The sequence below is a fragment of the Ipomoea triloba genome, chromosome 3 (assembly GCF_003576645.1).
Source record: "Ipomoea triloba cultivar NCNSP0323 chromosome 3, ASM357664v1".
NCBI classification, from domain to species: domain Eukaryota; kingdom Viridiplantae; phylum Streptophyta; class Magnoliopsida; order Solanales; family Convolvulaceae; genus Ipomoea; species Ipomoea triloba.
The window spans coordinates 6,979,894-6,992,431 of record NC_044918.1 but is presented as its reverse complement, the minus strand read 5'-3'; the positions used below and the strand labels follow the sequence as shown (position 1 = coordinate 6,992,431).

Sequence of the window (12,538 nt, the reverse complement as noted above, 5' to 3'; positions counted from 1 at the left end):
CTAGAATTCTTTAACATGACACACTCTTTACAAGGTTCGAGTCTCCAATCTTATAGTCACATTAATAATTTGGTCACCAATTTCTTTTTTAAAAAAATACAATAATGAAAAGATCAAAAGGAGAATAAATTTAAAGTCCAAATATAACAACTCAAAGATATTTCCCTCAATTTTCAACATGTGCCATCTCCTTTATACTTTGGGTGGAAGCCATGATTTAAGCCGCCCCCTACAAAAGTGTGAGTGACCATCACTCTCTACCTTTCTTCACCTATAAGTTGATAAAGCCACGACGGCGCATACCGTTGCTATACTGTTCAAAGTAGCTTAACATTGTACGTACGTAGAGTATTTTTATTAGTACACACAAACACACACATATATATATTCTTTAGTTTAAGTTGATGGCTGTCCAAAGTTAGAGGAATCATATCCTTAACTTTCAAAAGCCAACACAAAGACGTGTTTCACGCTCTCTTGCTCTTTCAACCTTTAACCACCGCCGTCTCCACACTGTGTCCTGTTTGGTAAATAATTAGTTTATCAGTCAATTTTGACCTATTTAACCATTATTAATTATTTGACTTGGTTAAAAAATTAATATAAGCGTTTAGTTGATAAGCTTTTTGTAACTCCAAAATACTAAATTTTAAAAGGCTACTCAAAACAACTTTTTCAATTAGCTTTTTGAGAAAAGAAATTATACCAAACAGTTATCAAGTAACAGCTAATTTACCAAACACTTTTCTATAATCAGCCAATATTATCAATTAATTATACCTTTTAACCCAATCAACTAACAGCATCAACTAACAACCATTTACCAAACATGGCCTATATTTCCATCCCTAATATATGCACCTTTCAATTTATGCATGTCATCCCTATATTTTATATATACAATATGAATTATGATGATCACATCATATCATATCTAAATAAATTTAAAGTTGATTTTATTATCGTAAGAAAAGCAACCGCGGCAACAACACAAAGTAGATATGGGGGCACTATGTGTGGGGTGATTGCATGAGTATGTATGTCAGGTCCACCACTGTACTAGGATGAAATTTGGTCAAGCATATAACCTAACAGGTAAGGTTGAAGGACATTATTTGTATGTGTTCGTTAAGTTATATAGTTTTGAATTGGATGTTTTTCAAGCAAGAGAAACCATATGGGCGTGATCTAGAACGAAATTGAATTAATCTCATAATTTTGTTGTGTGCACTAATCTTTTTTCTAATTAAGAGTCAAATTCTATATGCGTGACATGGTCTAATAAATTCATATCCAAATTAATTCACAATTTTGTATGTGTGCCCCAACCCTTTTTTGAGTAAGAGTAAAACTCTACAAACGCGACGCAAACTAAATCCAAATTAATCTCATAGTCATTTTCCCCTAATTAATAATCCATATTAATCTAATAATCTTGCATGGAAAACAAGGTGGAAAACTATGCCCTCACTAATAACTTTCTTTAATTATCATTATTATTATTATTATTGTTGTTGTTGTTATTATTTTGTAGGAGTATAATTGTCTTTATACTCATTATTTCTTACAATTCCAAATTCAACCAAACAATAAAATTTATATTTTCAATAATTTCTTTTCCACCAACCAAATAATAAAATCTAATTTTCTTGTAATTTGTTTTTCATGCAATTTGAATTTCGTTTCCATCAAATATTTTCCAACGAACTAACCAAACGGACTGTAAGAGGGCGTTTGGTTGGGATGAGGGAATTAGGGTGGAAAAGAATTGTAATTCTGTGGAATTGCAATTCAATGAATAAAGTATGAATTGAAATTACAGTGTTTGGTATGCAAAAATAGGGGTACAGGGAATTGAAAGGTAAGAAGTGACAAAATGACTAAAATGCCCTTATGATGTGGTAGTAGTAGTAGTATTATTATTATTATTATTATTTTTTCAAATTTAAAAAAAAAAAAAAACAAAAGGTATGGGAGGAGGGGAAAAATTGTCTTTACACCAACAAATTGCCCCTCCTCTCCACCGAATTGCAATTCATCATTTGGAGGGAATTGCAATTCTCTCCAACTGTAATTCCCCACAAACTACATCCAACCAATCAGGCCATAATAGAGTACGGATAACGTGGAAAAATAAAATAAGTAGAAGATGATTAAAGTAAGTAAAGCAAAAGACATGAATGACGCCTTTGGAGGCAGTCACTTCAGTAAGGAGACTGGAGGTGTGGTCACACGTCACTTTCATCTGCAATTTACTACTCCATTCGTGGCATTAGTTTTTCAACTTTCCCCGACCTAACGCACAAACACAATCTGCAAGTGCCCTTCTCTGTGTGGTTCCTTTAAACCTTTGCATTTCAAGATAATGCTCTTCTTTAACACTCTCCCCGGCCCCTATCATCTTCACTGATTGATGTCTTCTTGAATTCCTGTCGTGACTCAAGATAATACTGTATACAGTGACACAAAGCCAAATCCTCTTAGATCACTGTCTTTTTACAAATGGGGAGCATCGTTTCGTGCCTAAGGTGTTCAACATCAAGGCTTCATCAGCACAATTATCCCGAAATACAGCTCAACTGATTGACCAAGACAAAAAAGTTAATAGTTTTACAGAGATAAGTTCCCAACGAGAGTGGTCTAATGACAGCATTCTTAATTTGAACCGGTCAACAACTTTGAGTAGCACAGACTATTTTACCTCCTTGTGGTTATTTATCAGCTAGGGTCACAAACAGGTTTTACTGATCGGCTAATTGTACACCCCATATAGTGGTTGCGAGTTTTCCTCATCACCCAAAAAGACAGGCAGTGGAGGGTTCAAGATTGGGTTGTGATCATATTTTAGATTTACAGGCAAGATCATAACAAAGAACTACAATCATTCAAGGGAAACCAAGGGTTTTTTTCTAGGATGATTGATGAGACAGATTGCTGATGTTGCATATCCTGCAACCTCAAACATATGCATACATTGTACAAGAACATGGTTAATTTAAACAGAACAGGCAGTAAATAGTAATTTAATAGATTCTCTTCTATATGCAGTCAATCAGGATCTAGATTTCACTTGTGTGCAAGGAAGAATTAACATTTTGATACAAACTCAGGTGAAGAAGCAAAGAACCCATTTTTGTTCTAAATGACTTTAATTCTTTTAGCAACATCCACTGCACTTTGATCTGGTGCCAATATAAGGAATGCTTTCTTGGTTCCATCAGGCAGGATCGACGTGTTTACCTTCTTGATCTTAATCTTGAATATCTTCGAGGCAGAATCCTTTATGATCGTCTTGTCAGCACGCTTGTCGACAGCAAAAACCAGGGTGTTTTTCTGTAGAATATTTTTCATTCCAGCCTCGGTGACGATGGGATACTTGAGAATCTGCGAATAATCTAGCGTGGTCGTTTTAGAAGCAAGGCTGTTGAGAAGTTTGGGGTTCCTTCCCTTCTTCGATGGCGTAGCTGGCTTGGACGACGTTTTGACTTCTAAAACCCCAATATTCAGAGTCTCTTTAGGTGGATCGAGATATTCTGGCTCGAACGTTGTCTTAGAATTGGTTTCACCGGAACTCTCGACTTGAGGAGTCAGGGAATGCACCAAAACCTTTCGAAGAAAATGGGAGTTCCCGGAATGTAGGCTTACCTACAGATCAAATAGTGAGTTAAGTGGTCGCCTTTGCTGGGGAGTTGAGGAGGATTCAACAGGAAAAACGAAAATATCAAAAATAGAAAGTTGGCATTAAGATGAAAGAAACCAATAAATAATCTCGTGATGTTGCATTTGACCCAAAAATAGTTGGAGCCACTCTAAATTTGGGCATAGTTTTAGCTTTCTTTTCACAGCTAAAGCACTTAACTAAGAACAGAACCAAGTGGGATACTTGATTGTCCAAAGAGGTTTCCTAAGGTCATTCATCCCCTATAGAAGGGAAAAGACGTATAATCAATAAATGATAAAGAAAGAAAATAGATTAATAATGATAATTGTATTTGATGTGGCGTTTTGCCTCATACCACAAAGCAAGGCCACTTATAGCAGTGCTTAAGTGGGCCGTTATGTCATCTGGAATCAATCATGAAAATGTTGACTTTGAGAATCATCTGAGGTTAGCATAACAAGAAACGCCACAAAAACACAGTAAAAGAATTGATGAACTTCTCAGGTGGAGTTCTGTACCGTTTTGAGGATTTAATCACATTGAAATGCTCTTCCTCGTAAAAAGTTGAGCAAACAAGTACACATAAGTACATAACCAAGACAAATTATATACTCCATATCATATATTTGTCAGCAAACTATCCAAATGCTTATACAGAACAAAAGAATAGGTAGGATTGGCAGAAACGGCCTCTTATCTAGTTATGTTGGTATAATAATAAGCTCAGAAACTGCGAATCAAACTTTGAGAAGTCATCTATGTGACGTGCAGCTTCTTGTTGGCAAATTCATGACACCAAAATGACTACTAACCCTAGTAGTACAATTACACAACCACGGGAAATTGCTAACGCATAGTATGCTGTTAAGGTTAAGTTGTTCATTTGAACACCTTACGTATCTATTTCATCAAGTCTGTCTAACAGCCTATATATCCTAGCTTAGCCCTTGGTTTTCTCTTTAGCCTAAAAAATGGTCTGAGAAAACCTCGATGACTTGAATCCAGATTTCGTATTTGACATCAAAGACAGTCTTTGAAACTGCACTCCCCTCTTCAATTCCAATATAGAGAAACTATGCAGCTAAACCACTCTTCAATTCCAGTATAGAAAAGATATGAGCTCAACTACCCTTCAGTCCCAGTATCGAAATGCTATATGCTTAAACACTCTTAAATCCCAGAATAGAAAAGCTAGGCAACTCGAAGTTCTTCAGAAGCAAATACTTCCCGTGCAACTCACTCAAGCATCATAAAGCTTCCACATGAAATATACCATTTATGGCAAAATAATCCAAACCTATAGCCAAAGTGCTCAGTATTCACTACATAAAGTCTGGTGATAGCATATTGATGCTCAAAGCCTCACAATCAGATCTTTTGCTTAAACTAGGCAAGTAGACTTGCAAGAGAGCCAAGTTAACTGCCCAAAGGGAGCACCTGATTACTGGGCTTCAATCCTATTTTCACCATAGACAACTCAAATGCACCACAGACCAACTAACCAAGCGAATCTAAGCAACCAACACTTCTGTAAAGTTGATTCATAGCAACCACAAGCCCACAATTTCCTCTCAATGCCTCAGTATGAATAGTGATTAGCACACAACAGTCAGACAAGTAAGAGCCATGTAAAGTTAACCACTTTCTTATAGTGACCATCCCATCATAGTGCTCCACTAGGTACTTGATACACCAAATTTCCATTCCACTATGAAGCTTTTTTTTTCCCCTGATACATTAGGTTTCCACTTTATACCAGACTAATCCTAAGCCTCCAGAACCCCTGCCCAAGAGCAGAGCCGCTAGAGGAGATAAATCGCAAGTCGCTCCTTCAGGGTCACCCAATGACCCCCAAGTTCTGGTGTGATTCGAACCCCGCACTATCTCTCGACCATGGCATTAGGGTGCTCGGTGGAAGCAACTGAACTAGCCCCATGGTAAATCGAACCTGCCTAACTTTGAGCCCTACACCAAACTACTAAGAAGCGTTGTCTATACTTTGGGCATTCAGGGTATAATTATACAGGTAATATGGGGCACATTAGCAATGGATGGTTAAATCCCCATCATTTTACGTAGTAATTTTTTTTTTTAAAGTAAAAAAGCAAATGAGGAACAGAACAGACAGAAAGATAATGAAAACTCTTGAATATAACTGAAGGGACATATAATTTTCTAATGCTTGTTTATGTGAAAATGAGAGCCAGAACAGACAGAAAGATAATGAATACAAGGGGAGTAATGATAACTCACAGGCTCGGTATGTGAAGAGTAACCTATTAAAGACCGGAGCTTTCTAGCGGGTAAAGCAGGGTCGAGGGCGGCGCCACCGGAGAAGGAGACCTTGTAAGGAAGGAAAGTCCTCGTCGCTGGGCCGGACGGCGTAAAGTTGCGATCTTGTCGCTGGGTCGGAGAAGAACCAAACACCGGAAGGGTAATTGTAGACGCCATTATCACTTCAGATAATCGGTTGAAGGAACGGAGCGCTTACAGAATGCAGATTTTAGGCGGTGAAAAGCTGTTGGGTTTGTTGGATTAGATCCAAGCCCAGAAAATTTTCAAGAGACTATGGAGTGATCAAAAAGGGCTTAGCCCGTCCAGCCTTTCAAAAAGGATGAGCGAGCTTCGGGTTTTATGGCCCATCCTATTAAATTGCAGGCTTTGGCGAGGTGTGTTTGGCGGACCTGTGAGCCCGCGGGAGGGCCACCAAGCCTACCTAGTGTGTATATGGCAAATTATGCCGTGGACCCCGGGTCCCGTTTCACTATATTTAAAAAAAAAAATTACTAAACATATAGCCATGAAATGTGTGAATGTGGAGGTTTCAAATTGTGAATATGGTGTATAGAATTTGTGAATGTTGAGTTATGAATGTGTGAATATGGAGTATAGAATTTGTGAATGTAGAGTTATGAATGTGTGAATGGAGTATAGAATTTGTGAATGTAGAGTTATGAATGTGTGAATCTGTAGTAGAGTTAACAGAGTTCTAGTTATGAATGTGTGAATCTGTAGTAGAGTTAACAGAGTTCTAGCTGCCCTGAAATGTATCTGTAGTAGAGTTAACAGAGTTCTAGCTGCCCTGAAATGTGTGAATGTGGAGGTTAACAGAGTTCTAGCTGCCCTGAAATGTGTGAATGTGGAGGTTTCAAATTGTGAATGTGGAGTATAGAATTTGTGAATGTAGAGTTATGAATGTGTAAATCTGTAGTATATTTAACAGAGTTCTAGCAACTTGTAACCCTGTAATGTGTGAATGTGGAGTTCCCAAGTTGTGAATATGGAGTATAGGACCTGTGAATATAGAGTTTTGAATGTGTGAATGCATAACCGTGGTAATATAGTTACTAAACATATAGCCATGTAATGTGTGAATGTGGAGTTTTTAAATTGTGAATGTGGAGTATAGGGTCTGTGAATGTAGAGTTTGTGTTATGTTGCGATGAGGAGCCGCCGTTATTTTTTTATTTTTTTAAAAAAATTGTAAAACGACGTCGTATTGGACCCAGGTCTACCTTGCTGGGTCCACGGCATAACTACTAGTATGTATATATTTATTTATTGATTTAATATTTTTAATCTATATACAAGAATCGTTACTCTAACTAAATAAGTTGTTCGATAATGCTCAGTCGTAGTTAGAACTAGCTATTGGTACACCATCATTTAATTCAGCTAATCTCAATTTAATTGTAAGAAATTTATTATCTCAATAGCATACTTAACTATTTTATTTAAATAAAATGCAACTTGTAATTTTTCTCCATTGGGTATAAATAATTACAATGGGCGGTAGTGAAGCATTATACAGTGGATTTATGGTTTGCTCTCCAAAAACACCTATTAATATGCCTAAAAATGGTAATACAACTCAAATTCAAATTATTTGTAATAACCTTTACATTTTACTATATACAATTTTTGATTTATTTGTTGTTTTAAATTCTTGATTTACTCCAATTAATGTGTTAATTATTATGTACTATTTGATTTTATTATTTCTACAAAATATTGCAATGGTTAGCAAACCAAATAATATATATGTAATTAATATAAAAGATTTAATATTATAAATAGGAGATGCATTCATAGTTGTATATCTAAAGTACGAATCATTCTATGAGAATCATCTAAATACTATTTTTTTAGAAAATGAGTCAGTATTGCGAACAATTGTTGGTTCATCAGCATTTAATCCAATTCATCTGAAATTTAATGGTGAGCAAATTTATTTTTCTAATAGCCTACGCGTCTATTTTCATTTGTATAAAATGCAATTATAAATTTTCATTCCTTCCTCAATGCAGTTACAACAAATACATTCCGTGCATCGCACGGGTGACAATACTAATATATATATTTAAGAATATAATAGTAATTAATGCATTGTATAATTGATTTGTCATTGACCTATAGAGTAATGCATTATATATTTCAATATTTATTATGACTAATTATTTGTATTAGTTATTATTTTGTTTAACAATTATAAATGCATTAATGTATATGTAACTATCAAATTTATTTTAGTGTCCACTTATCAACTTTTTTTAATATTAATTTGTAATTATATTTAAATTTTAGTCATTTAGCAAGCTTGTCATGGCCTGTGGGTTAGCCATTAAAATCTGTGACCTCATTCTCGCCATGTCAAATAATTAATTTATTGAGATAGTTAGTATTGCACTATTGTGCAAGGCCCTATCCAAAAATGGAATAAACTGATTTTAATATTTTGTAGCACCAGCTTCCTGTTCCAACCAACCATGTCAATCTAGTAGTAAAAGCTCTCAACTGCTACTCCAAGATTATGGCCCTGTTTGGTAAATGGCTGTTGGCTGATTGGGTTGGCTGTTTGGGTTAGAATGTATGATTTGTTGATAATATTGGCTGATTGTAGAAAGTTGTTTGATAAATTAGCTGTTAGCTGATACTGTTTGGTATAATTTCTTTTCTCAAAAAGCTAATTTATAAGGCTGCTTTGAGTAGCCTTTTGAATTTTAGCATTTTGGAGTTACAAAAAGCTTATTAACCAAACAACTAATAGTGGTCAAATAAGCCAAAATTGACTGATAGGCTGATAATTTACCAAACAGGACCTATATATATTTGCAGCGCAACTAATGGTGGGAGTAGTTCATGTCTTGCCTCCATCGCAGTGTGCCCAACATTACCCAATCTTGCCCCATTTTCCACGGCAATGGACCAATCTAGCAACCTTAGCTCCATAAATGCCATGCGTTATCCTTGATATTTATAAAACAAGAAGGCCAAGAACAATGATCATAGGGCAATAATTCATCAAGTTGGTTGGACTAAGTACAACTCAGCAACCTATAGCCTATTTACCTTTAATACGATACTCAAGCCAAGATCATATCCTAACTTCGATCCACCATTGCCACTATACTGCATAATCTTACCCGCTACGATTTACTATAGACAGCTCATCTTTCCTACAACGCGCTCGCCTCTCAACAAGAGCACCAAATGACAAGTTAAGATCATATCTTAACTCCACTGCAAAAGCTAGCTTATGAGTGAAGGTTTGACTCGAACTTAAGTATCACTACACAATTATGTTCAAAAAAAAAAAAAAAAAGTATCACTGCACAATCTTTCCTACTACGACTTACTGTAGATAGCTCATCTTTCATACCACGTACTAGCTTCTCAACAAGAGCAGCAAATGATACAACATTAAAGTCAAGACCCTAACCCCACCACAAAAACTAGCTTATGAGCACCACTTCACAATCTCTTGTGGAGCCCATGTAGAATAATAATACAATTCTTCTTTATTTGAGTCTGTTAGTGAGTCCGTAACCTAAGTCCTTTGCTAACTAATTAAGTTCACAAAGCGGAATTTACCTAATACACATTTTCGAGTAATGGCTAGAGTTTCCTGACAAAAAAAAAAAAAAAAAAAAAAAAAACAACGATCATAAATGTAGATCAAATGATGGTTAAATTGAACTGCACTAATCTCCATCACAACACTGTAGTAATAAATAAGGAGTAATTATTTCTGCAGTACAGTAACAGTTAAGTACAAAGGTGTAATGTTGTTATTGCGACAAAGATCCCTCATCTATCTGTGAAGCCTGATTGAATCCTTGTGGCCTGGAAGAGGCGGAAGATTGGAATACTTCATCAAGTTGTCAACCTCAACGTCTGCAAATGCGTTCTTGCAGAAGAAGAAAAGCCTGCGGCCCTTCTTAGACGACAACCCAACACTACTGTAACTACTACTCTTCTTCCTCTGATGATGATGATCGCCGCTGTTATTATGCGCTGTTTTGCTGTTTTGATTCTTGGTGCACTTGACGAAAGCCACCATGAAAGGGTCGTCTCGAATCATCCCTTTTAACGACGGAGAGCTTCTCCTGCCCGGAGTCGGAGCGGCGGAAGGCGGCGGCGGAGGGAGGAGCGGCTTGCCTAAATCCACAAATTCGTGTTTATCTGTGGCCGATGGGGTCTTTTGGTGGTTGAACTTTGAAACGCCGGGCTTTTCTTCCCAAGAAAATGGCACATTTCCCTGTGAAAAAATTCTTCTGTGGCTCATGATGGTGATCTTCAGTTCTTGGCAAGATGGGCAAGAATGGAGAATGGAGAAGTTGATGGGGGGATAGAGTTAAGATGAATGGGATAAGCCCAGCAATTGAATGAAGTCATGTGCTGTCAAATAATTATGATTTATGAGTTGTTGGCTTGAAAATAAGCTAATTAAGGAGGGCTATGCTGCACTTTGGTAGTTGGGTATAGTTAGCTAGCTAACTAAATTCATAGTACAATACCTTAATCTCTAATCATTTGTCATCAAAATCTTGTAGTTATTTTAAGTACATAGAACATGTGTATGCATGTTCATCCGCCCCTACTCGAATAAGTACAAAAGCAAAAATTTTGGATAATGGATTAAGAATATAATGCACTTAGAAGGGTGTCCGGGTACTCCGTTGATTGATTAATTCAAAAAAGATTAACGACCTACTTTACTAATAGTAACAGTATTAATTCAAAAAAGATGAACAACCTACTTTACTAGTAGTTGCAGTATGTAAGTTCAAATCTTTCTCTAGTAAGACCGAATGCACGGGGAACAATTAAGCCTAAAAATCATATTGTCCCATGCACATTTGATTTGTAGTCTATATATAGAAGCATCATTAACCATAGACCAAGCCCTAAATCTAATTTGTCCTGTTATAGTGACCAATGTACAAATATTTTGGGATTTTAAGGTTGCCATGGTATATTTGAACGTGCGCTTTGAGTGAAGTTTGTATTGTGACTCTAGACTACAAAGGATCAGATAACAATGATGCAAATTAGCCTAGATTTATAGTTAATTAACTCAAACCAAGAAAGTCAATAAACAATTTCTATTAGATCGATCAGTTGAATTTGAAACCTAACTTGTCCGACCAACTTGGATGGCTTATCCCAAATAGGATTTTGAGCGTAGAGAGCAAACTTTTTAATAATGCAGGAACGTGTTGAAGATAAAACGTTAACATCCATATACCTTTGTACATAGGGAGAATTAAGAAGCTAGGGGTTGGTGAAACGGATAATACCCGTTTCGTGATTAGTTGATGATTACCGTGTAAATACTATAGAAGTAGGAAAGTGCAAGTATGTAGAGGGCAAGCTATACTAGCTAGGGACACACTCATATGGGAGATGATGATGGGAAGGGTGAATTGTGCTAGCTTAACTTTATAAGATTGTTGTTTAAGAATCAAGAAACGAGATTAATGATGAACAAGGTGAAAGAAGTGGATGATCTTACTAGCTTTTAACATGATCGATATTGTTGTTTAAGAAACAAGAAATTAGAGGAGATTAATGATGGAGGAGATGAAAGATGGGGATGACCTTGACTTGTCTTTATCATGAGTTGAGTAGCAATGTAGCATTGCCCACATAGGAAAAGCTTCCCATATTTGTCTTCTTCTTCAGACAAGCATCCAGTGTTAGGAAGATTACAGAGACATCGTCTGCTCTAATAAGGTTTTGTGTTTTATTGGTGTTTAGGTCAAATTATTCTGTAGACACTAGTTAAAAGTCAAGTTGTTATTACAATTCTCAAAACGGTGGTTGGAGCGGTCCACCGCTACTTTCACTCTCAAAATGGTCGCTTGCCAAAAGTGCAATTGTAGCAGTAAACTACTCCTGCTGCATGCACTACTTCAACCACTCTAGTTCAAATATTCACCGGAGGTAAAATGCTTTAACTAGAGCGTTTTGAATGTTAATGACAATGTATAATGTCTCTAATATTTTATATACTTTGGTTTAGCCAAGAATCTTGTGGTCCATTGACACTAAGTTGTTCCTTTATATGGGAGGTTATAGGTTCAAGCAGAAATAGTTATGAACACATACTACATTGTAATAGAATCAGCAATATTCTAAAAAAATATATATGCATACTTTGGTTTATATATTTTTGTAAACTATATAATCTTTCTATTATCGTTTCAATCTCATTATCACCGCTCTAATCTCACAGTTCTTTCAAACACCCAAACAAAGACTACCAGCACATGCAAATTATATCATGGACCACTGATAAATGTTTGTTTTTAATGTACTATATGAACCTGTCGCACACTAAAAATGAATATGTATTACACTATAAAATTAAAAATGTATGTCAGTATTTAATTACCTTACATTGTGCACCATGGTCCATAATATACAGTTGTCATACGGTGGACCATTGTCACACAGTGCAGTGTGAATCATGGTCCAATAGGTGCCATTTTTTTATCGTTACCGTGAACCAATGACGTATCACGTTACATATATATATATATATATATATATATATATATATATATATATATATATATATATATATATATATAT

General features: G+C 35.9%; 1 protein-coding gene across 1 annotated transcript; it reads right to left on the bottom strand.

Moving 5' to 3' along the window:
* Positions 1–2,977: 2,977 nt before the first annotated feature.
* On the bottom strand, positions 2,978–6,175 carry LOC116011819. Its single transcript, XM_031251235.1, has 2 exons — positions 5,915–6,175; positions 2,978–3,645 (listed from the first exon to the last, which is right to left on the bottom strand). Exons 1-2 carry the CDS (start codon positions 6,110–6,112, stop codon positions 3,139–3,141), a joined length of 705 nt encoding a protein of 234 aa, XP_031107095.1. The 5' UTR covers positions 6,113–6,175; the 3' UTR covers positions 2,978–3,138.
* Positions 6,176–12,538: the final 6,363 nt, after the last annotated feature.

Coding starts and splice junctions, on each gene's coding strand:
- LOC116011819 (XM_031251235.1), bottom strand. CDS start 6,112: ATGGCGTCTACAATTACCCTTCCGGTGTTTGGTTCTTCTCCGACCCAG. Junction 3,646..5,914: donor ACTCTTCACATACCGAGCCT/GTGAGTTATCAT, acceptor TTTGATCTGTAG/GTAAGCCTACATTCCGGGAA.